This window comes from Sminthopsis crassicaudata, chromosome 1 (assembly GCF_048593235.1).
Source record: "Sminthopsis crassicaudata isolate SCR6 chromosome 1, ASM4859323v1, whole genome shotgun sequence".
In the NCBI taxonomy this organism is placed as follows: Eukaryota; Metazoa; Chordata; class Mammalia; order Dasyuromorphia; family Dasyuridae; genus Sminthopsis; species Sminthopsis crassicaudata.
This window is the reverse complement of record NC_133617.1, coordinates 713,090,648-713,117,724: the sequence shown is the minus strand read 5'-3', so window position 1 is coordinate 713,117,724 and position 27,077 is coordinate 713,090,648. Positions and strand designations below refer to the sequence as shown.

Sequence of the window (27,077 nt, the reverse complement as noted above, 5' to 3'; positions counted from 1 at the left end):
CCTGATTGTTTCCTGATTTGTTTTCACTGACTTTTACCGATTTGTTTTCTGATCCAAATCTATTCCTCTTGTTTTTTATAAAATATATCTATTAGAGGGGGAAAAAAGAATTTAAACTCACAATTTTTTTTCTCCTTTCCAGAATGATCCTGGCCCCTCCACTTCCATAGGTGCCATTTAGTGGGTGGTTTGTTCTGGATATTGAAGTAAAATTATAATTTCCCAAGTTCTCAGAAGTATTATCTAATTTTTCTGCAATAAGATTTGCCTGCCCCATTTGTTTTTACAGGGGCTTTCAATCTAAATATCTTGTAATTATATGGTACAAGCATATAATCCATAAATAGAGAACATTACTCTTTGAGGCAACTACCTGGTACGCATCTTGTCATTACTCAAAGCAATGTGTGAATATCATAGTCACCTTATAAAAACTGATTCATACTTAAAGGAAAAAATATTGTTATAGAGACAATCTACCATCCCAGGGGGCTCAAGCTTGGACAAGTCACAGGATTTTTTTCACTCAGTCTACTACTGTAACTACTATTGGAAACACAGATAGATGAGTCAGTTAGACCTAACAGACTTTAAATCATGTAACACAATAGCTGTGTAAGCCAGGCAAGTTTGCCTCAGTTTCCTCACCTGTAAAATATATACAGTAATAATAGCAGCCACCTCTCAGGGTTGCTAAAAGAATCAAATAGATAATATCTGTAAAGTATTATCTAAATATCAGAAATGTCCTTATTATCGATGGTGGTGATAGTAATAGATATTTGAATGGCACTTTAAGATTTGCAAGGGACTTTATATACATATTTTATATAATCCTCACAACTTGAATTTGACAGATGAAAAAAGTTGGATCCAAGGTCATCTAACTAAAAGCACAGTGGCTCCATGGATAGGGCGCTGACTCTGGAGTCTTAGGACTAGGGTTAAAATTTTGCTGATGGTGTAATTTCTGCAACTTTAAATCAAGTTGTTTAATTCCTTTGATCATTTATTTCTTTTTTTAATAACTTTTTATTGACAGTACATATACATGGGTAATTTTTACAATATTATCCCTTGCACTCACTTTTGTTCCGACTTTTCCCTTCCATCCCTCCACCCCCTCCCCTAGATGTCGGGCAATCTTATACATGTTAAATTTGTTATAGTATATCTTAGATACAATATATGTGTGCAGAACTGAATTTCTAGTTGCACAGGAAGAATTGGATTCAGAAGGTTAGAATAACCTGAGAAGAAAAACAAAAATGCAAACAGTTTATACTCATTTCCCAGTGTTTCTTCTCTGGCTGTAGCTGATTTTGTCCATCATTGATCAATTGGAACTGAATTAGATCTTCTCTTTGTCAAAGATATCCACTTCCATGAGAGTACATTTTCATATAGTATTGTATAATTGATCATTTATTTATTGATCTATAGAACAGGAGTTAGATGAGATGGCCCCTCATGTTCCTTCCAGCTACATTTTCATAGCTCTATGATTTTCTCTGTTCTTGGGTGTTAAGGGAGGTGTTTGGAACTGAGGGCCTGTGAAGTTTCTTTCACTTCCAGATCTCAGGACTCTGTAAAGCCAGGTATTCTTGATTGGAGTCCCAGCATCATCTCTCCTAGGATCACTGCCTTTCTCTTCTGCATGTCACTGGACAGCGGCATTTTCAAAGTGTTAAACATTTGTGCTTTTCCTTTGTGAAATGTTAACCCTGATGAACTACTAATTTATAATATAGTAACAAAGGCAGCAGTGTTGGAGTTCAGCATCTGGCTTAGTAAACAGGCCCCATATTCTGCAGCGTCAACCCTATTTTACTCAGGCTGGGATTGTGAATGAAAGCATTTCATTTTCTATGCACTGTGTGAATTTGACTCAAGATTTAAATAAAAAGTGCTCTGCCTGATTTTGAAGACTTGAAATATATCTCGCTAATAAATCATGCATTTTACAAGAACCATTGGATGAAATGCTCTTTTATCCGGATTCATCGATTAGAAACGAAGCTTTTTCTGAAGGGCTTTTGATTTATCAGGTGTGGTATCCATATTGAATAGGATAGGAGACAGTTATTCAAATGTATCTTGTTAACTTAGTAACCCAAACCATTCATTTTAGATGGCTCAGAACCCAAGGGAGTAGTAGTAGCATAAACTCAGCCTTGGATCTTTCTATTGACCTTGTTTTTCTGTGTCCCTGTGACAATTATTTCCCTTGGAAAAAGTTGTATGACTATTTTCACTGCTGTTTTTGCCCTCACTGGCTCAGCTGTCAAGACCCTTGGACCTAAAAGAGGCTGGTGGACGTCACACTAACTCAAATGGTGAGCAAATGGGACTTTTTCATTAGACCAGAGACAGCGTGATACCACAGAAATAGTTCATTATATGAAATCAGAGAACTTGAGTTTACATCCTACCTTAGTTCCTTACTGCCAATGGCACTTTAAGGAATTAACTGAACATTTCTGGGTCTGTTGCCTCATCTCTAAAATGAAGATCTTGGATTAGATAGAGATTCCTTCCACAATCATATGATCCTTGATGTCTGTGAGGGGGGCCTCATTTAACTTTTTTGGTGCCTCAGTTTTCCTCCTCTATAAAATATAAGAATTGGAGGAGAAGCCTCTAAGTACAAGTGAGCTCTGTTATCTGTCTTCTCTGACTTAGAGTCAAGAAACTCCTACATTTGAATCCTGCTTCTATATTTTTTAACTATGTGAACAAGCGATAATTTCTCTGACCCTCCTTTTCGTATATGTTATAAAAATAATAGGATACATAGTACTTTCCTTATAGGCAAGCAGCCTACTACAGTAGAGAGGGCACTGGATTTGAAGGAAAAGAACTAATGATCAAAGCAAACCCCAATTCTTTCTGAATTTGTGACCCAGAAACACAGAGGCAGCTTTTTGATTCACTAGATAGATTGCTAGGCCTCAGTTCAAATACAGTCTCAGAGCCTTACTAATTAGGTGACCCTAACTTCACCTATTTGCCTCAGTTTCTTCAACTGTAAAATGGGTATAATAAAAGTACCTATATTGCACGGTTAGGGTGAGAATCAAATGAGATCATATTTATAAGCATGTAGTATAGTGCCTCAAACAGTAAATGCTTAATAAATGCTTGTTTCCTTTCTTCTTGCTGTGAGCATATCACTTATCTCTTTCATTTTTATCATCCATAAAATGAGGGATTTAGACTGACTTCTAAGACTCTCTAATTCTAAACTTTGATCATAAATAATTTATTAACATAAATAGTGTATTGATCCCAGTCAAGCTTAACTCACTTCTCAAGAGTCCACCATGTGGGTCCATTATTAAATAGGATACCCTGGTTTGGGCTCATACTATAGACAATACAAGAAATCTAACTTTAGAACCTATCTTCAATATTTAGTAATGTCTTTAATTCAAAGGAGAGAAAGAGTTCAAAGCGTGAAAGCATAAAATTACTTTGGTGACTATATTTTCTGAATCATAAATTGAGAGATCTACTCTAAGAAAGGCTCCCCTTTATGTAAAGCCTTGAACTTCATATACTTTTTTTGTTGTTGTTGAAGTAGGAGGTGGTTCTAGAAAGTAGGTGATAAATAGGCCCCATCTTCTCAATACTCCTAAGCAAGGCACTAGAGGGAAAGTTTACTGTGGTGTTTAATTTATATGGACCTTTACAATTCCACCAATACATTTCACCAGGTCTATAAACTTGGGCAAGAGAGAAATGCATCTTTATTCCAGTGTTATTGGTTCCCATCATAAGCCTATGTGTTTTGTTTTATACATTTAATACATAATTCTATGAAAGGGTCCAGGGGCTTTAAGAACTCTTGGTCTAGGGAATATTTTTAAAGCAAATCCAGGCCAGGTGTCATGTGAATATATATGTAAATGTGGAAGAAATCAGACATTCGGGCCCAGAAAGCTAAATAAGAACATACAATGAAAGTATAGACTTGATATTGAAAAAAAATCCTAAAAATTATAGCTTCCCCAAAGAAAAATAAGAAGTAATAGTTCCCTCCAACATTGGAAGTCTTCAATCAAAAGTTGAATGTCTTCTTGCCAACTATATATAAAAGGAATTCTTTTTGCAGATCTAAGATGAATCCAGTGGCCAGTGCGGTCCTTTTTGGTGTTAAAATTTTGGTCATCAAATCATCAAGTTTCTAATTTAGTGTTAGGGAAACAGTGAGGTATACCTAAATGAAATGACTTTGACAAGAGTAAAGAGTATATAATTCAATATAATTTCAAACAAACATTGTTGCCATGTTTTAAGACATTCTCCCAACAACTACACACACGCACATCTCACTTTCAAGAACCCAATCAATTAAAAAGTGATGGTTTGCTTTTGTTGATATTCACAGATTACTATCAGCATCACTAGAGTTCTGGCTGAAGCATTGTAAGATGGGAAACTACTTTGTACTTTCTAAGGTTAACATTATTTGCAAAAATGCTGCTTTCCTTTAGCCAAGGATTAAACTTGGTTATTCATCTCTATTCCATTCCTACATTTTGTTTATAATGTCTTTGCATCAATAGTAATCTTACAAAGAAAAAAAAAGATATTTGGTTATGTCAATTTTAAAACTTAAATGTAAAAGTTACCATAAATATCAAAAGTATGGATTTGGTTGGGGGTGGGAAAGGAAGGGATAGGAGCACCAAAAGGTTCCACTCTTAGTCAAAACAACTTGGTTTCCAACTTGTTAAAAGGAAAAACACTTTTGGTAGTAAGGGTCCTTAATGCAGTACTTTTAAAATGATCCCTTAAAGGGGCTCCCCATTAAACTCCAAGATTGAAATTCTAAGTAGGATGCACAGATTTAATTAGCACTGTATCATTATAGCAAATGTGATGCTTTTACCCCTTTTTAATGGCATCATCTCTTTAAATACAGGCTGGAAATGTGCTTCCAAGGAAAAACGTAACTGAACAGCAACTGTGTGATACTCAGAGATACCACATATTGTGCATTTGGATATCTTGTCATAGTTTCTTCCTCAAGGGAGAAAACACCCTAGTCATGTTCTTAGGTATCACTTTTTTAACTTCTGTGAACTTGAGTCCTTAAATATTATGAAACATAATGAAAATTAACTCCCAAGGCCTCAAGGAAGGCACTATATCCTAATGTTTCTGTGATATCCTTTTCTCAAAAATAAAGTGATTAGGTCTAGTCCAGTGCTCTAGGGCCTAGAAGTCTTTTTTCCCCAATCCCCCAACTTGTGTGTGATGAAGAGAAAAAAATACATCATTTTCAACAACCTCTATCTGAAATTTAACATTTTCTTTCATTGTAAATGGAAGCAAAAACATTATTCTAAGGAAAGGATCCATAGACTTCACCAGACTGTCAAAGACCTGGATCTTCATTTAACAAATGGGGAAACTGAGACCAAAGAGGTTGTGACTCAATGAAGATCCCACAGGGAGCAACTTGCTGACCTGGGCTTCCAAGGCAGGTCCTCTGAATCCAAATCCATCTCTCTTTTCATGCTATGATATATGATCTTCAGGGTACATGTTCACCCCACAAGTAACATAAGTTCCTTGAGTGCAAGTATTTTCATTTTTGTCTTTGCATCCCCAGAACTTAAATGACTTGGCTCTTGGTGGGCAGTCAACAAATACCTTATTAATGAATTAACAAAACAGTCACAGCTGAATTTATAGTTTCAGAAAGGGTACATGTGTTTGTGTGCATGTATTACCTAATTAACCCCCCAAAAAACTGATCCACTTACAATAAAGACCCTCTCTTGTGGTTGCTCAGTTATTTTCAGTCATGTCTCAATTTTCAAGATCCCATTTGTAGTTTTCTTGGCAAAGATACTAGACTGATTTTCCATTTCCTTCTCCAGCTCATTTTACAGATGAAGAAACTGAGACATATAGGCTTAAGCGATTTGTCCAAGGTCACACAACCTAGTAGGTATCTAATGACAGATTTGAACTCACAAAGATAAGTATTCTTGATTGTAGGCCCTGAGTTCTATTCACTGTACCACATAGCTGTCCCATTATCTTCAATAGTAGCTCAGATTTACTCTTGGACAGCTATCTTTGTCAAGAACATCTTCCTGATATCAAGCTTAAATTTATATATTATCACTTCTTCCCATTGTTAATGGCTCTGCCTTCTAGGGCCAAGCAAAAGTGATACTAATCCCTACTCCATGTGATATCAAAGATTCAAATCTTGGAAAAGAGGAGACCTGATATTTGATGAGTCTCCTTTTTTCCAAGATTTGAGTCTGCTTCCTCCTCTTCAGGCTGATATGTAAAGAACTTGAGGCCTTTCAGCATCCCCATAGCCGTCTTGTAAACACTCTTGAGCTTATCCTTAGAGAGATGTCATCTAAAGCCATTAGAACTTTGAACCAAAGGCCCTGTCATAGCAAACCTATGGATTTGGAGGTAAATATACTTAACACTTGAGTGACATTAGGCCACTGACCTTCTTTAGGTTTAAGTTTTCTCATCTGTAAAACAATAGAATTAGAGCAATTAACCTGGAAGTTCTCTTCCAGTATTAAATAGCTTTGAATATAAGAAAAATATAAGCCCCACTGTTACCTCAAACTCAACCTGTCCAAAAAAGGAACTCCAGATCTTTGTTCCCTAAATCCATTCTTCTTTCAAACATCCCCCCTTCTGTCATAGGTATAGCACCCTTCCTTCTAGTCACCTGGCTTTGCCAAGTCTTATAGATATACCCTCCACAACATATCTCACCTCCATCCTCAATCACTCTAGTTTAGTCCCTTATCTCCTCTTGCCTGAACAATTATAACAGCCTCCTAATTCATTTCTCTATCTCAAGTCTCTCCCACTTCCAATTCATTTTCCACAAAACCATCAATATGATTTTCTTTTATGTCTGAGATTATCATCCTTCCCATGTCCTGAATAAAATCCAGTAAATCTCTGTCAGCTCAAGAATCAAATACAAGAATCAAAAATCAAATCCTCTGTCCTTTGACGCTCTCCACCAAAGCTACCTTTCTGGTCTTTATTAGACATTACTACAGGTACTCTACAACTGTCTAGTCAAATGGGTCTACTTGTTCCATTTCCCTGGTAGTCCCCCATGCTAAAATGGACTCCCCATTTACTTATACCTAGCAGAATCATATTCAGATTCAGCTGAAATGCTATCGTTTATGAGAAGCCTATCCAGGTGCAGCTTCTTTTGCTTCTTCTTACCCCAGGCTTATCTTACAGCTGTTTTGTTTGGATCTTATAAAAATTAATGAATGTCCCTCTCCCATTAGAATGCAAGTTTCCTTAAAGGCAGTAGCTGTGACTTACCATTTTCATTTTATTCCCCAGTCCCTGACAAATAGAAGTGCTCAATAAATACTTGATTGATTGGTATGAAGTCCAAATTCCTTTCCAGACATGAATAGACCACTCTGATCTTTCCTATTGCTCTGAAATGTTAGCAGCCCCATGCATCTAAAATGTACAGCAATAAGACATTTAGATAGCATTTTTAAGTTTACTAAGCACTTTTGTAGCCAAAATCCCATTTAAGACTTAAAGCAACCCTGTGTATTGGATATGCCTTATTATTGATTATCTTAATATTTACCATGAATGTATGACTAGACAAAAAAGGATAATAAGGTGATCAATCAGACTCCATCACTAGAAAGCAACCAAAACTTACTTTCAATTCAACAATTTCTTAACCACCAACAAAGGTCCTTAGAGATAAAAATGAAAAACTCCTTGGGCTTAATGATCTAAGATTCTAATGAGCAGATTGAAATATATACCCAGGTAAGCATATCAATGCAAAATTCATGGAGAGAAAAGAAAATTTCATTCACCATCCCAGTCAGTTGATCTGAACATGAATGATGTGGCAACAAAGGATTAAAACCCACCGATCCCTTTCAGAAAGATGCATGGATATCTCCAGGTCAGAAGGGGCAATGGAATGGATTGTACTGCAAATTGGCTATATCCCTTAAGTCTTTAAGTAGCTGTGTCCCAGAGAGAGCTAGCAGTGGGAAAAGGAACCAGCTCTTCAGTTTTGCTGGAAAGAAAGTGATTTAGTCATCTTTGTATCATTTACTCAACTTGGGTTGTGGTGTCTAGCAGTAGGAGACACATCATTCAGTTATTAGATCCATAGACAGTTGAAGAAAAATACTTGCACGCACGCACACACACACACCACACACACACACACACACGCACACACACACAGATATAGAGAGGATTACTTGAGAGAGGAATTAGGAAGAAAGGAGAGCCGTCTACAGATTCAAGATAAAATTAGAATTGAGCAACAAAAAGGAACAGACTTTGGGAGCCCAGCTAAGCAACTTGTCTAGCAGAAACTTTGCACCAAGTGGGAGGAGGCTGTCTTTTGAGAAAGGGTCTTGCATCTGGTAGCAGCTGAGAAGAAAGTAGCCTTGACTACATGTTTTCCTTATTGTGTACTTACCTCACTATCATAGTACTACTCCAGGTTGTTACACTCTTTCCATAGATGCTTGGTATATTTGTATCTATATGTGTGTACAGGAAGAGGGGTAGAGGAAGGAAAGAGTGCTCTAGAGTATGGGGCAGCATTTTTTTAGCTACTGCATGCCATTTTAATGTACTATCTTTGTTATGAGCTAATTGCATGTACTGATTAATTATTGAGAATCCTACCACTGGGGGCTCAGGATATATACTAATAGAAATCTAGATCCACAGGATATATATATATATATATATATATATATATATATATATATATATATATATATATATATATATATATATATATATATATATATATATATAATTTTTGGCAATGTTGATTATCCCTCACTCAAAAATCACCCTTTGATTTGAGTAAAAATTGGGAAAGTATCACAGAAGGAATGCTACCCACAAGGAATATTAAAAAACAGAGCAATTTTAGGAAGAAGAGAGCACCAATAGGGATCTAGAACAGCCTTGTGTAGAAAGTGGACTCAAGTTGTACACTTCTGAGTTCTTTCCAATATCTCTGAATATCAAATTCATAGAGGATAATCCCATTTTAAATGAGGAAAATGAGGAACATTTAAATGGATTCAAGTTTCTTAGAGATGTCAATGTCAAATAAAATACATGTCAAATTAAGCACCTATTTTAACTGTTTCTAAGACACAAGATTATATAAAGGAGATCTTAGAGGCCATCAAGTCATCCCCATATTTTTTCCTCCCAGGAAACAAGTATATTGAAATCACTGACTACTCATGCTGTTCACTATACTATACTACATTCTGTCCAAAGCAGTTTTAAGAATTCACATTTTTAAGGTTTGCAAAAATATTTCATCTCAAAAATCACAATAAAGTTAAATAAAATATTATTTCCCCTATTTCAGAAATGAGGAAAAATAGTTGAGATGGGAAAGTCTTCTGATTTCATGCCCAGGACTTAATCTATAGTATTTTGGTGATTTTTAAGCACTCAGAAAAGGGGTGAAGATCTACCCACTGAGTTCAATCCTGTGGGGATTCTTATATTCTTCAATAGATCATGAGTTCCTCACAAACTAAAGCAACTTAAAGATTGAAAATTCTTCCTGTCTAGGTTAAAGGGCATTCTTGAAATTTAACCAATTATACAGTCCTCTCCAGATGGCAAGTGCATAGTCTCCTGTCTCCTATAAGACAAGAATCACCAATTATTCATTTAATATCTATTCAGTAAGCAATGACTCTGAACATAACACCTTGAAGGAATTGCCTATGGGGAAATGGAAAGAAATATATTTTATGTATGATCCCTGCACTTAAGGAACTGATTATCTAGCTAGGGAGGTAAGACATGCATATAAAATTTATCAATAAATCACAATGTGTATTTAGTCTTAAGAGTTGTCTGAGGAGCAATACTGATACTGTCAGAGAATAGGGAATCAAAGAATAATGTTGTTGGAAGAAGAAATCTCATGGTTACCACAGCTTCTTGGCTTCTTAATGGTGGAGACTAGTGTTTTTCATCTTTAAATTCCCAGCACAATGCCTTCAAATGATGTTCAAATGCATGCTGAATTCATAAGTAAAAACGAAATTTCTTCTAAAATAGAATTATAAAAACTTGGATTTAATATAATTTCAAGCTTTGCACAGTGTTATAAATATGTATGTATGTGTGCATTTATATATTGATAAATACACATACACATATAATATGTATATAATCTCATTTGATCCTCATATTATCTCTGGAATGAAGGTGTCAGATTAAACATCCCTAGTTTCTTCAAATGAAATGATATTCCACATGTGGTCTGATGAAAGTAGGATAGATTGTGTTATAACTCTATAAAATCTTTTCAATTGTCTGGGACTCAACTTCCTTAACCATAAAATTACTTAGGAGTTAAACTTATAGAATCTCTCCCATTTTCAAATCATACATTCTTATGATTGACTGCCATCACTTCCCAATATTCTCCATACTCTCCTCCCTCCCCCCCGACTATATCAGCATTAATGTTTTTTTTTTTTTTGCTGTTATTTTTATTAACCTCTCATGAATTGTTGGTTTTTTATTGAGCTTATGGTTGATTAACAACCCTCAGGTCAGCTTTGAAAGTGAGAAATAGTATTTATTATATAGTTCTTTTAAAAAAAGTAAACACTATGAAATGTAAAACTAAGATTTTATAGTGAATCCTGTTTTTAGGTTATGCTGTGTACATAGATATGCTCTCTCTTTTTTGGTCTTTGTGTATTTAAGTTCAAAATGAATTAAAAATTAAAATTTAAAACTAAAAAAATAACTCTCAGATGTTAGCCAAGTAAACTGTTGCCTAGTCATATCTTAGTCATCCTGGATTTGTGCAATTTTTTAAAACCCAAATATAAGAATTTGCATTTATCCTGTTTCCATTTCATTAAATTGCATTTAGATGATTATTGTAGGCCTTTTTGAATTCCAAATTCTCTCTTCTCTTAAATTACCTTGACTTTATCCTTCAGAAAGTAAAAAAAAGAGGGCTCTTCCCAGTGATCTTTCAAACACACCATGTAGCCTGTTAAGTATTTGACTTTTATTCTTACAATGGTTTTGGATTTTTGGTTTGTTTTTTAACTTTTGTTTTCAGACTGAGGTCTTTCCTGGAACTTCGCCATTACCACGTTGACCTTGCCCTCTCTATTTTTTCCTTTGTGCAACTCTGGCTTTTAGACATAGTTTGGAAAGCAGCCACTTTCCCATTTCTCCCAAGGAAGCCATTACTGCACCTGGATCTGGGCTCATCCACATTGAGCATTTTGCTTCTTCCAGAAGTGAACACATTTCACTCACCCTCTATGGAGTCATCATCTCACCTACTGCACTGACAAGGCTCTGGTCATGCAGTCCCATAGATGTGATGCTCTTTGTCCTTTAAAAATATCCAGAAGAAGCTACTTTGTTGTCCCATAATTGTATGAAAACCTGCTTTAAAACTTATTACACAATATTGCCTTCATCTCTCCAGGCCTACCTCTTTTTACACAACAGGATTGCTCCCGAAAAAATGCATATAAAAATGAAATATTATTTTATGCACACTGGGAAAATTTTCTGCATAGTATGGTCCTCTAACCCTAAAGAACATATACTGTAATTTTCAAACCTAGATTTTCTTAAATGGCTCACATGACTTTTAAGCCTTATTATCAACTAATCTTCACATTCATTAAAACCCATGTTTATTAAATTTTATGGTCCTATTATCCTTTTGCACAATGGCATGTAAACTAAAGAATTATTGAAAGATGAGAGACTTTTCTCCAATAGAATGTAAGCTCCTTGAGGGCATGTATATTTTGTCTTTCTGTTCTTAATGGTTAGCCCAATCCCTGGTACATAGTAAGTCTTTGACAAATACTTATTGAATTGTTTTAAATTCCCAAATCTGGTATTTCCTCTTCTTTATTCTTTCCCCCCAACAAAAAGACCCTTACCACCAAAAGTACAGCTACTTTTAGAGATGATTAGAAAGCCATTGGAGGGTAGGAAGAAGAACAAAGTGGATGACTCCTGAGATCGCTTTGAGATCAGAGAGTAAAGAAACAAAGGGACCAAATTATATTGTTTGGTGAAGGTCACCGAAAGCTTTGTGTGGCCAAGCCAAAATTAGGATTCTGTATCCCACCCCCCTCCCTGCATGTCCTCATTCTTTTGTTTGGTCCATTCTCCCATGCTGCTTTGCCTATTGATGAATAGTACAGACTCTCAGGAACATTTCATTATACAAAGGAGTTTTAGGACTTGCCTATGAGCACACACTGTCTCCATTATGCCCTTGAAAGGGTAGGATATAAACTTTGTTTTATTCAAATGCGTCACGGAGACCATTACAGCTCTTATTCTTGTATGTCATCTCTTACTACAATCACTAACCCAAACAATGGCAGGTTTAACTTTTTACAATGGTGAAACAGAAGTGTAATTTGCTAGAAGTGATTAGCAAGAGAAAGGTGAGAATTAGAAAATGGTTAAGGTTAACATAAGAGCCCAACACATTTTTTTTTTTAAGATTTCTGCCATAGGGAATAAATATTTCTTTGGGATCCAGGGAAAGCTTGTATGGTAGCACAGTGAGCTTGTATAGCAGCACAGTGAATTGTTACTCACTTATTTGCCCCCCTCCTTTTTTTCTCCCAATTCAGTTCAGCTCCCAATTCAACAAACATTATTAAGTGCCTGCTGTGAATGAGCTACATGAGGATTTAAGTACCTAAAGGCAAGGATGTAAACATGCTGCTAGATGTAGATAGGATAAGGAAGCCCAGCATGAGCACCAATAAGTACAATTTTTAAATGGATACAAAATAATATGGGGAGATTACTTATAACTTGGGTAACCAGGGAAGGCTTCTTGAAAGAGGTAACTATGAGCCCAGGGAGATGGTTGTTCCAAAACACAGAAGAGAGGAGGGGGGAAATGCCAGGAATAGGGTGTAACATGCAAATATCAAAAGAAGACATAGATGAGAACAGTAATCACAACTGTGATGATAATGATAGATTAATACTAGCATTTAAAAATACTTTATCTCATTTGCTTTTTATAACATCCCTGTGATGATGTAATGTGGGTGCTATTATTTTCCCCTTTTTAAAAATGAGAAAACCAAGGACTTGCCAAGAATCATAAAGCTAGAAAGTTTAAACAAAGGACATAAATGAGCAATAGCTAGTAGGCCATAATGAATGGAATACATAATCAATAAAGGGGAGTAATGTAGAATCAATCTAGAAATACCATTTGTAGCCAGATAATGAAACCTTTTTTTTTCCTTTAAGTTCATATTTTATCCTCAAAATAATAGGGAGTTGGGGGCAGCTAAGTGGTGCAGTGGATAGAGCACTGCCCTGAAGTAAGGAGGATCTGAGTTCAAATCTGGCCTCAGACATGTCACTTTCTAGCTGTGTGACCCTGGGCAAGTCACTTAACCCCAATTTCTTGAACAGGGTAATAGCTAAGACAGACTTTTGGCTAAGAAATATAAATTTGGCAACTTTATAGATGGTCAATCGGATCTATTGTAATAGTTCAAGAAGAAGGGATAGAGGGAGACTGAATCAGGATGGTGGTTATCAATGGAAAGAAGTTGATGAATAAAAGAAATTTTGGTAATTGATTGGAAAGAGAATGTCCTGGGATGCTGTGAACAAGAGTAAAGAATGAATGGTGACTCCCAAGTATTCTCAGTACAAAGTCAAGTTTCTCCAAGTTCAATGGTTTGTTTCAGTTTGCCTTTGTTTACCATAAGGGCTTCAACGCTGGGGATGGTTTCTAACTCTATCCTCTTTCAGAATACATCAGAGTTAAGCATAGCATGGCTATCTATTTTTACCATAAGCACCCTATTGTACACCTTCATTATCACCTACTTTTATTATCCCAGTAGACTTCTAACTAAGCTTCCCACTACTCTCCTCAGTTCTATTCATCTTTTATAAACTTCCAGAAATATATTTTCGTGCATATTTCCAACGACAGACCTGTGTCAAAATTCTTCAGTAACTCCATTTTGACTACTCAATAATACACAAATGCCTCAATCTGCCACTCCATTCTTCCCCAGTCTAAAACTACCAGATTTTTCAAGCTTTATCTCACATTATACCCTCACAAATAATTTAGTTTCCCACTGAGTGTACTATTCTCTGAATATGCATTCACATTCATGGCTTCAGACCTCTGCCAGACCCTTTTTAATTCCTGTAATAGCCTCCCTCTCTCTCTTTATTGAGTTCTACTCATCTTTTAATAGGGGATGGATGGTACTAAATCTATAATTTCATTGGTATTGGGAACTTTGCTTCCCAAGGTATCTTCTTTACTACTTGTAGTCTTAGAAATATGCATAGAACGTGGAGAAGTTAAGTGATTTGCCCAAGAGTCACACAATCAGTATGTCAGAGGGGATTTCAGACTTTTCTGGCTTCAAAGCTAATTTTTTATCCACTCTGCCACACTGACTTCACTTATTTTTAATATCCTTTTTAAATGTCATCTCCTCCATGAAGAATGTGCTGATGTTCTAGAATGGCATTCAGAACTTTATTTATATACTTCCAGTGCACTGAAAGCATTTTGGATTTCATGTCTTATCCCTCTCCTAGATTGTAAGCTGTATAAGGTCAGAATGTTTGCCTTATCTCTAATATGTATACACCCTACTGCCTAGAACAAAGTTATGCATACAGTAGTTGCTTAAGAAATGTTTGTCAAGTAAATTAATGGCATGCTTCCATAAAAACCCTATTGCCAAGTATGTTAACAAAGAACTCACAATCTCTGGTATTTTTCTTTGTGTTACTCTTGTCTTAATGAATGTGATTTGGCTTCTTTGGTACAATAATGGCTCCTTGGTCACTACAAAGTTATCTCACATTCAGATTACAATAATTAAATTCATGTTTGTAGGTGATCTCAATACCATATAATTTTAAGCTTCCTTGATCCCATTTTGTTGTTATTGCTTGTTTTCCAACATCCCACTATCACTAGGAAAACAGAAGGAGAATGCCAAGGAATGATGTATAGTCATTTTGTATAGTCATCAATTCCATGAGAAGTACTATGGAATAGTAAATACAAGCTGGATTTCAGAGTCCAGGGCAAAAAAAATCCTCCCTTAAGGCAAAGGAGACTTGTGATAATAAGCCAGTTAATCTCTCCCTGCCTATACTCAAATCTCTTAACTCTGTAGGTAGAGTTTCTACATGGGAGTTTTTTCATATAAATGAAATCATTTTCAAAATGCAAAAGGTGAAAGACTTTAGTGGTAAGTGACCGGTGCTCCTGATGTCTAAGCCTCTGTAATCTTCCATAGTCAGGTCCTCCAGGAGCAATCACAGGCCATCAGCAAGACCATGCTCAGAGCATTTCCAATGAGGTAGAACCTGCTAGGACCTAAGCTTTGCGCAGGATCCTCTCAACATGCCAATGAGATATTAGTGTAACACTGTTATGGTATCACAACTTCTAGAGAGATTACTTTAAAAATCATCTTGGTTTTTCATCCTATAGTTCAGATTCTTCGTAGGCAAAAATCTCTGTAGTTTAGCCCTCTGGAAATTCATATAGGCTGGACTAATTTGACTGCATTCTCATTAAAGGAATGGGTTTTTCTTCAGGAAATGTGTTAAGATTTAGAGTCAGAATGCAAAAGTAAAGCTAAGTAAATCCCAATATCCCGCTCTTTGTAAGCTGGTGTTTCAAGGAACCTAGGGATTTAGAGAAGCCATAATAAATCTTTCACACCACTCTGGGATGAGAAAGTAAACTAAATGAATAACTTTAAAGAAATCTCCCAAGTGTAAACCAAATAAAGCTACACACAAGAAATGGCATATTCCCTGATTCCTCCTGTCTCTCTGTTGGACCTACTTAGCCCCCGTAAAGACAGAGCTAGGAGCAATAAGTGAATATTTCAGAGAGGTAAATTGATATTTGAGATAAAGAAAAATTTTCTAGTGCTTATAGCCACCTACAAGTGAAAGGGCTGCTGCAGATAGTATCATAGTTCTCCCTTAGAGGCAGAAGTTGGACAACCATTTATCAGGTATATTGTAAGGCAAACTTTTGTTCATGTGTGAACATATATAATCTGACATTTTTACTATATATATCTTGACTGGATTTAGATATTTGCATGTTGTCTCCCCTATTAAAATGGAAGACACATAACAGGTAAGAACTCTTGTGTTTTTACCAATGTAATCCCAGTGTTTAGTAGAGTATCTTTTGTATGGTGAGTACTTAATTATTGCTTATTTATTAACTGACTCATTGATTGATCTGTTTTGCTCTAAAAGCTCCCTCTCAATACTGACATATTGACATTCCATAACAGTTGGCCCTTTTCCTTTACAAATAATTATTTTTCATTTGTCAGAGGATCAGAGATAAGACTAAATTATATAAACTGATGGGATGGAGTTTCCAAGATTTGCAAATTGTTATCTATTTCACATCATGACTTTCCCCATTGCAGTAAGAAAATATTTGCAGATAGGCATTAGAAATTAAATCGGAATTTGGACTAGTTTCATGGAAGCTACAGACAACACAGAAAGGCCAGGAGACAACACAGCGCCTATACCCAAACTCTTAAATCAAATTTTGCAATAAGATATTGCAAACACCCATAAAGGAAAAAGAGATGAATTCATACTTCCTCCCTGGGACAAAAAAAGGTCAAACTATCTGATGTGGATTCTAAGTTGTAGAGGGGCCGCTCTACAAACCCTCATAATGTGGAAGGGATATTTATTTTGATCTCTATCAAAAGATCATGTTTAAAATGCTTACAATCATAAGTTTTTAAAATTTAAATCATACAAGGTTTGCTTTGAAAACCTTCTAATGAGTGTGTGTGTGTGTGTGTGTGTGTGTGTGTGTGTGTAATGGTATACAAATAAGAATGGTGGAAGAACCAGTTTAAAGGGCATTTTTGCATGTGGACAAATACACATTTAATAAAGTGTTTTTTCTCTATTCTCATGAAGTCTTCATAATGCATTTCAATCATAGATTTCAGTAGAAGGGATATTGGAGATCTTCTAGTCCAGCCCTTTAATTTTACAGGTCTCTGAAATGTAAAATGACTTGTTCCATTACATGGGAAGATGGTTGTTCAGTAGTTTTATTCATATCTAACTTTTCAAATACTCATTTGGGGTTTTCTTGGCAAATATATTGAAGTTGTTTGACATTTCCTTCCCCAGCTCATTCTACAGATGAGGAAACCGAGGCAAACAGTATTAAGCCACTTACCCAGACTCACATAGCTAGGAAATGTCTGTGGTCAGATTTGAACTCAGTTATTGTGAATCTTTTTGACTCGAAATATGGCACTCCATTCACTGAACCATGTAGCTATGACACAGGAAGGAACAAGTAGTATAGAGAGGAGCTTGGAGCTCAAGTACTCTTACTGCACATCCATTGTTATTTCAAAGCAACAGCTTATGTGTATGATCTAGGATGGACAGAGGAGAGCAGGGCAAGATTACATTGGTATTGATCAGATCTGACATCATAGGTGGATTCTTAACGATAGGTGTGCATAATTCATAAAGTAAACTAAACATTTTAATATGATTATCTCACATCATATTGTTTTTGATGGAATGGGGACGGTGCTCCCAAAAGTCTCACTGTTAGATCATCGTGGAAAAAAATAGATAATGCATTTTTTGCTGAAAACCTACTAGGTGTGACTTCTTGGATTCAGGACATGACCTGAATAACACTTTTACTTCTTAGTTTTTCTCCTTAATAATATTATCAGTATCCCAACATTAGGTGAAATTGTATTGCAGTTATGGACAAAAATAGCAGCCTACAGATTTACTGTATTTTGAAGTAAGGTTGAAATAGAAACCTGTGGTGGAAATTATGGAACCCAGTGAATTTATAGCTATTTGTACCTGTCATATGAAAACTCTGAAAGGAAACAGAAATGGACCTCAGCGATAATTAAATAAAAGCAGTAATATTGGGGATTAGTAAAACTATGTACTGTATTTTCAGTGGGAGAATTTCATTGAACAAAACACTGTAGTATTTGATAGCCATGAGAGGGAGAATGATGGAAAAGAGAGATGTGTATATATATATATATATATATATATATATATATATATATATATATATATATATATATATATATATGTATATATATATATATATATATAATGAATAAATATTATCTAGAAATAAAATTTAAAATTTTTACATATTAAATTTAAATATATTTATTTAGTTAGAAGTTTTGTAAGGATAGTTTCACAAAATAGCCAGCAGAATTACACATAAAAACTGTCTGAAAAAAAGGGCTTTATTGTTTAATTTGGTATATCCCTAACAGCTAGGTGTCACAGTAAAAATACAACTAGGCTTAGGGTCAGGGGGACCTGAGTTCACATCTAGTTTTAGTCATTTCTTAGTTAAGTGACCATGGACAGATTATTTATCCTCCGTCTGCCTTGGTTTTCTCAGCTGTAAAATATTAATAATTATAACAGCACTTACTCCCAGGCTTATTATGTAGATCAAAGGACATAATATTTGTAAGGCACTAGATCACCACATGATAGAGTAAATTGATGCTTATTTCTTTTCTCCCTTCTCCCTTCCTCTTTTTCTCCTTTCCTCTCTCTTTTTATTCCTTTTTTTTTCCTTCTTCTTTCCTTCCCTCCTTCCCTCCTTTTCCTCATTTCTTCCTTTCCTGGTGCCTAGCAAAGTATTTTCATGTCATGTACTTAGTAAATACTTGGTTAAGTTAAAACTGATCTTGGATTTCTTTTAGGGACAGAACCCTAATCTTACTATACTACATGAAATATATCTCCTTTTTCTTCATCTAGCTGATTTTTCAGAATTATAATTTGAAACATTCTTTCTGGATATTCAGCAGAGTAGCTTATTTTGTATGTTTATAAAATAAATATAAGCATTCTTGCTGTGTCTACTACAAACACACACACATATACCTTCACTTTAGAAAAGCTTCACTTAGATATATATTTTATAAGTGGCAGTTTTTAATATTCCATTTCCTGACTAAGCACAGCAGTACAGTTTTGCAAAAGAAAATGAAGTTTCATGTTTTATTAGTCACTTGCCATCTTCTTCTATGCTGTTTTAAATGCTGTTGCACAGGCTATTATTCAAAGGGAACACAAGCATTCAAGTGGACTGGGGTGTAGGAAACCAATCAAAAGTTACTTTTTCATTTCGTTGTATTTTCATTTTATTGTTACATCTGAACTTCCCCGTGGCTAAAACAGATTTGGACATAGTATGTGAGTGACTTATTAAAAAACATTTTCCCTTTAAAACTATTAAAGATTGGCTATGATAAAAAATGCTTGAGCCAGAGACTGCCACTGTTGACTTGGAAAGGTATAAAGCAGCCAGAAATTAGGCAATGCCCAATCAAGACAGAAATGAATGAGAGGAACTCAATTTGGTCATGTGGCATTTTTTTTTCAGTCTTAGGCTTGTTCAAATTTAAATGGAAATGCCTTTTTATATTCCCATGGATGAAGTAAAAGCCACCATAATTTCCATCCACAGGAGTTCATGTACTCCAGCAATGCTTAATGGTGATAAAGGGGATTGGAGGAGGAGAAATATGACATATTAGAAAGCTTTTCATTCTAGTTATATACCTGCTCTTACAAGTAACTCCAGTTATACATCCACATAGAATTTACAAACACTGGAAAGTTGGGTAAACCCTGAATTCTAAAAGCTTTTTATAGGTTGTTAAAATTAATACCTAGAACAGTGCAGCCATTCCTTTTATCACCTAAGAAATACATTTCTGACATCAAAATAATTCCATTAGAACTGATATATAAAAGCTAAAAAGAAATGTATGGGTAGATCTCCTCTGACACTTTTCCAGCAATCACTATTTGTTTAACACTAAAAATGCATTACTCAAGTAAGTAGACATATTTTTATGGATTAATGGAATTATGTACATATATATATGTACATATATATATGTATATATATATATATATATATATATATATATATATATATATATATATATACATAAAAAACATGCACATGCACACATTCATACATCAGTTTTGCCAATAGCATGGCCTCCCCTCTGAATCACTAAACAATGTCCTGCAAAAGCTAACATATGATTTGGAAGCTGTGTGTGTATGTGTATATCAATATGCATATACATAAACTCATAAACACAGTAGTTACAGAGCGAAATAAAAGTTAAATAGACCAATAGCATTTTAACCTTTGGGAAGGTAAGATGAGCTGAAAATGTAAATAATTCAATTTAGTAAGCATTTATTAAGTGCTTATTTGTGCTAGAATCCATGGTAGGCACTGGAGATGCAATGACAAAGTTAATACCTTCAAGGACCTTACATACTCCTGAGAAGAATGTGTATACAATTAAGTTACTTTAAAATGTAAGCATTTAATATAGAAATATATTTTTCATGATTTCACATGGGTCTTATTTTATTTGCCTTCTTAATGGGTAGGGAATTTGAAACTCAAATATTTTTAAAAATGAATAAGAAAAAATAATAATTACCAATTTTTTTTTGCAGGAGACAATAATCAAGAAAAATAAATTTAAAAGCATTCCAAAGTTTAGTGATTTTTATCAAAAATGAGATTTGAATTTTGGGGGCACTTAAGATAATTTGAGTTCTTAGTTTCTGAGGTCATCAATCCTTTTTAAAAAGTGATAGTTCCATCCTTTTCTAAATCTTTCTGCTGGCTTTGTTGTTGTTTTGGGTTATGGTTTGTTTGTTTATTTTTTTTAATGAATTCCCCCAGAAATAGTACAAAGAGTTCTAATTTCACTGATGAACACATCTAAAAATAGTTTGGATACAGTAAAACGGGGTGTGCATTAGTGGAGTGTCCTACAATTTCCGATCTTGTTTAGCTTCTTTAAATGGATTTAGAATATTCCATTATTAGATTTGAGAATGATTATGCCTTTTTAGTAAACGAAGAAAAGACTGTAATGTAGAAAGCATGTGGAAGGAACATAACATCTGTCCTAATCTGCTTTTCAGGCACGTCTCCAGACATTGATTTGGCTGAACTAATTCATGCTGTGGAGCTTTGTGCCCAGTCCTGGAATTGAGAAGTGCTGTTAAAAGACTCCCAATCACTTCCTGCCCTTTGAAAACTCAGAAAATCACCCTTCAGACTCCGGAGATCTCACACATCATAACTAAAACTTTGCCTGAATGTTTGTGTTTTGTGCTTCCTATCCTGGAACTCTCTTTCTAGTCTTTCGACTTTATTAAATTATAAGAAAGTAGAGGCTTAAACTTCCCACCAAACATGGCTAGGATTCGCTTTGCCTTAGTAGCTTGCTATTTGGTATTGGAATTGCTAGTGAATTCATTAACTGAGTCTTCCATCCAGAGTAATGAATGTCCACAACTTTGTGTGTGTGAAATCAGGCCATGGTTCACTCCACAATCCACATACAGAGAGGCCACAACAGTGGACTGCAATGACCTTCGCTTAACAAGAATTCCCAGCAATCTTTCAGGCGACACACAAGTTCTCCTCTTACAGAGCAACAACATTGCCAAGACCTCCGATGAGCTCCAACAGCTTTTTAACTTGACAGAGTTGGATTTTTCACAAAACAATTTCACAAGTATACGGGAAGTGGGACTGGCTAATCTCAGCCAGCTCACTACCCTCCATCTGGAGGAAAATCAGATCACGGAGATGACTGATTACTGTCTGCAGGACCTCAGCAATCTACAAGAACTCTACATAAACCATAACCAGATCAGTAGCATTTCTGCTAATGCCTTTTCAGGGCTAAAGAATCTCCTGAGGCTCCACCTCAATTCCAATAAATTGAAAGTGATAGACAGTCGCTGGTTTGATTCAACCCCCAACCTGGAAATCCTGATGATTGGGGAAAATCCAGTGATTGGCATCTTAGATATGAATTTTAAGCCCCTTTCAAATTTACGCAGCTTGGTTTTGGCAGGAATGTATCTCACTGACATTCCTGGAAATGCCTTAGTGGGCTTGGACAGCCTTGAGAGTCTTTCTTTTTATGACAATAAATTGGTCACTGTTCCTCAACTTGCACTTCAGAAAGTTCCAAATTTGAAATTTCTAGACCTCAACAAAAACCCAATTCACAAAATCCAAGAAGGAGACTTCAGAAATATGCTGAGGTTAAAAGAACTTGGCATCAACAATATGGGGGAACTGGTATCAGTGGATCGCTATGCGCTCGATAATCTGCCCGAGCTTACAAAACTTGAAGCCACCAATAATCCCAAATTGTCTTACATTCATCGCTCAGCTTTTCGCAATGTCCCTGCACTTGAAAGCTTGATGCTCAACAACAATGCCTTGAATGCTGTTTACCAAAAGACAGTGGAATCTCTTCCTAACCTGCGTGAGATCAGCATTCACAGCAATCCTCTGAGGTGTGACTGTGTCATCCATTGGGTTAATTCCAACAAAACCAATATCCGATTCATGGAGCCCCTCTCCATGTTTTGTGCCATGCCTCCTGAATATAGAGGGCAACAGGTGAAGGAAGTTTTAATTCAGGACTCAAGTGAACAGTGCCTCCCTATGATTTCTCATGACACATTTCCAAATCATTTGAACATGGACATTGGTATGACGCTATTCCTAGATTGTCGAGCCATGGCTGAACCCGAGCCTGAAATTTACTGGGTGACGCCACTTGGAAATAAAATAACAGTGGAAACTCTTTCAGACAAGTATAGGCTGAGCAATGAAGGCACTTTGGAAATCACTAGTATACAGATAGAAGACTCAGGGAGATATACTTGTGTTGCCCAAAACATAGAAGGGGCAGATACTCGAGTAGCTACTATAAGGGTCAATGGAACTCTTTTGGATGGTACTCAGGTACTGAAAATCTACGTCAAACAGACAGAATCTCATTCCATCTTAGTCTCCTGGAAGGTTAATTCCAATGTCATGACTTCAAACTTAAAATGGTCATCTGCCACGATGAAGATCGATAACCCCCATATCACGTATACTGCCAGGGTCCCTGTTGATGTTCACGAATACAACTTAACACACCTTCAGCCATCCACTGATTATGAAGTGTGTCTCACAGTATCCAACATCCATCAACAGACTCAGAAATCTTGTGTTAACGTCACCACAAAGAATGCTGCTTTTGCACTTGACATTTCAGATCAGGAAACTAGCACTGCCCTGGCAGCAGTCATGGGGTCAATGTTTGCAGTTATTAGCCTGGCCTCCATTTCAGTTTATGTAGCCAAAAGGTTTAAGAGGAAAAATTACCACCATTCATTAAAAAAATATATGCAAAAAACCTCTTCAATTCCCTTGAATGAGCTGTATCCTCCACTAATTAACCTTTGGGATGGTGACAGTGAAAAAGACAAAGATGGTTCTGCAGAAACCAAGCCAACTCAAGTTGACACATCCAGAAGCTATTACATGTGGTAACTCAGTGGATATTTTGCTTCTGGTAGTAAGGAGCACAAAGACATTTTTGCTTTATTCTGCAAAAGTAACAAAGTTTGAAGACTTTTGTATTTTTTGACTTTGCTAGTTTGTGGCAGAGTGGTGAGGACGGGTGGATATTTCCAAATTTTTTAGTATAGCGTATCGCCATGGTTTGACACAATTGGCGGCTTCTCCAAGCTTCCACTATGTGTTTGGGTTTTATTATTATTATATTATGATTATTTTATTTTGTTTTAGTTGTTGTGCTAAACTTAATAATGCTGTTCTAACTACAGTGCTCAATAAAATTATTCAAGAAAGGTCGGGGTTCCCCTGTGATTCTACCGACAGCATGACCCCCCCCTTCTTCTGAAGCCATCAGTAGAGAGTACAGTGTCCTGCAAAAAGCTAACATGCAGTTTGAGGCTGTGTTGAATCATTGTAGAAGTCTGGCCTACAGACTCTTCACTCAAGAAGCCAAGACTAGACTTGCTGCCTTTGTTGAATGATGTTAGTTGACTGTACTGTAATGTTGTATCAACTGAACCTTGAATGTTTTGACTTTGAACAATGCCTTTTTTCTCTCTCTTTTTTTGGGGTAATAGTTTAAGAGGCTTAGGTCAAGCTAACAGGCAATAGAAATATGTATATCAATTTTTTAATGTAACAAACTACATGTTAATTGTTATCTTATTCTTTTCATTATATTTAGTAGACACTTTTAAAAAGATCAGAATTTTGTTGTGTTTAATCCACCAACATGTGGTGTATAATGAAGACAGAACTATAATAAATTAGTTTTGTTCTGATTTTTTTTAGAACAGTTGCAGTAATGGATCCTTTTTAAATATTGCGAGTTGCACTAGGGATGCCTTTTGTGAATAGGCCAAGGAGCTGTGATTTTCTGTTGGGAAACTTCCTCCACCTACCCACCAATGTGATTTCTAAGAATGGGTTATTACTTTGACATGATTGATAAAGCACTAATGAACTTGGATTCAGGGAAACTCAAGTTCAAATCCTCAAAACCTCAAAGACTTACTAGTTTTGTGACCCTCCCCCCCCAGGAATAATGATAATAGCACCTACCTCACAACATTATTGGGAGGCTCAAGTGAGATCACATACATACACACACATAAAAATAAACGCACACACACTGCAAACTGTGTAGGTTTCTTAGCTATTTTTACTAGCAGCTAGTAGAGATTGGGTAATTTGGTTCAGTAAATACTACTTTGGTTCATTGGAACATGATTCTAGCATTGGAAGAGGCCTTGAGGGGTATCAAATCCAAAGCTCTCATTTTATAGAGGAGGAATTTCTGGCTGAAAAAGACTTAAAGATTTCCCCAGGATCACACAAGGAGGAGTTATCAGAGGTGTGTTTGAACCACATTCAACTGCCACATTGATTATGCTCTAAGAATACAAAGCAAAAAAAAAAAAAAAAAAAAAAAAAAAAAAAAAAAAAAACAAAGTTCTGCTTGCCCTCAAAGAGATTACAATCCTTTTTAAATTTATGGAATAAAGTATTTCCATAATGTAGTACAATAAAAAAGATGATTATATAATGAACTGCAAATGGATTATGTACAACTTTCTATTCCTTTCAAAGATACAAAATATTATCATGTAAATTTCTTTCTTTTTCATTTTTCTTCCCTTGCCCCACCACCATACTGCCATCTCTATTCTAGAAATGACAACCAAGGGCTTCATTCTGCTGAGGAGAAAATTAATGATAGCAGATTCCTTGAAACCTTCTCAAAGATACAGATGCTCAGGTTCTGTGTAACTTTAATTTTCTTTCAATAATTCCTGCCACAAAACCAATTGGACCTGCAAAATATTGTATGTCAAGATTAAGGAAAATATTATATTAAAAAAAAGTTACTTCAGAAGTCTTCAAATTCAATGCCTTCATTTTATTGACCCCTGAGATATAAGGAAGTTAAATAACTTGTGTGGGAGATTAAATAATCTGCCCAAAGTTATATCAGATAATAAACATAAGATGCAGAATTCGAACTTAAAGTCTGCTGACTTCCAAGCCTCTTTTCTTTCCACTGTACCATGATAACTGAACCTACTGAGACAATTAGAGGTTAAATGGCCTTCACAGGGCCACAAGAATTAAACATGTCTTTCTGACTCCAAACCACCACTTTATCCAGTAAATGTTGGTGCTTTTTTTTCATATCAGGAAAAGTGCACGTACAAAATACTAGTTTTTTGTTTTTTTGTTTTTTTAATAGTGAAATCCACAAGATCTTGGGATTTTTTTCCTCTTAGGGAAGAAATTTCTATTTTAATGGTAGACAAAATAAAATTTCCTTTTAAAATAATCTTATTAATAATCAAATAGGACATATACCATCTTGCATATAATTCAATAATTCAGCAAGCATGTATTGAGTACCTATTGTGTGCCAGGCTCTGGAGCATTCAAAGACAAAAACAAAACAGCCCTTGCCCTAAGAAGCTTACATTCTACTATACAGAAAAAGCATTTTATACATATACATACACAAAAGTTTTAAATATGAATTTAAATATCTTAAACATTACATCCTTAAAAGTAAAATGTGTCAAAAGGATACATTCCATTTCTAGTTGGGGTATTTGGGTTTTAAAACTGAATTTTTCAGAAGAGCTTTTATTTTTGTGGTATTTTCCTGTAATTTTGCTGATAGATAAAATGCTTTCTCAAATTTTAAAACATAAAAACCATATAAATGTGCCCAACTGTCTTTGTATGTGTTTTACATTGTAACATGTTGTACATGATTAGATCTTTGTGATTCAAAGTGGGGCTATCCACTAAAACATATGTTCCCAAAAGAGATCTATCAACACCGTTTTCTTCTGATAGTATTTTTTTCTAAAAGCCAGAATCCTCTCTGAAAACAGTCAATAGAATGATACGGTACTAGATTGCATTAGATACCTGGTGCAGGTAAATTAATAGAGAAAAAAAAAATAATGACTCGAGGAATGTTCAACTACAAGGCCAATGCCCGGAGCAGAGGGACCTCAATAGGCAAAAGGACACATGTGAAATGGGAATCAATAACAGAGAGAAATAAAGAAAATCTCTTCCAGGTGGCCGCTATTACAGAACAAAATCTCATACTTAAAGAATGATTAGATTGTGATATGGGACAGACAGAAAGCAGGTGCTTGAGGGAGAGGGAAAGCGGGGCCTGATCAATAAGGTAAACTAAAGATATTCCAAAGGGATACTTAAGGAAGGACATTATTTTATTAGAAATGATGAGGGTTTGGAAGTAGCAACAAAAGGGGAAACTGAAGATATACAACATGACACCCTATTAGCTTTTTTTCTAGAACTGTTCCTATGACAGTGGTGAAGGCAAAAGCATAAGAACAGATCAACAAGAAATCAGAACCCAGTGGAGAGTGCTAGAATTGGAATCAATGGGTGTGAGTTCAGATTCAGAGTCCTTGAGACTGTGGACAAATCACTTCATCTCTTTAGCTTCTTCTTCTGAGAGAGAGGGAGGGAGGGA

General features: G+C 35.6%; 1 protein-coding gene across 1 annotated transcript in view; it reads left to right on the top strand.

The window, feature by feature from the left end:
• The window catches only part of LRRN1 (leucine rich repeat neuronal 1), a 43,585-nt gene extending 19,219 nt beyond the window's left edge, over positions 1–24,366 (top strand). Inside the window, exon 3 of the mRNA XM_074284056.1 lies at positions 21,121–24,366. Within this exon, the coding sequence (XP_074140157.1) occupies positions 21,395–23,545 (2,151 nt within the window). The 5' untranslated portion in view covers positions 21,121–21,394 and the 3' untranslated portion in view covers positions 23,546–24,366. The remainder of the gene's footprint in view (positions 1–21,120) is intronic.
• The last annotated feature ends 2,711 nt before the right edge of the window (positions 24,367–27,077 follow it).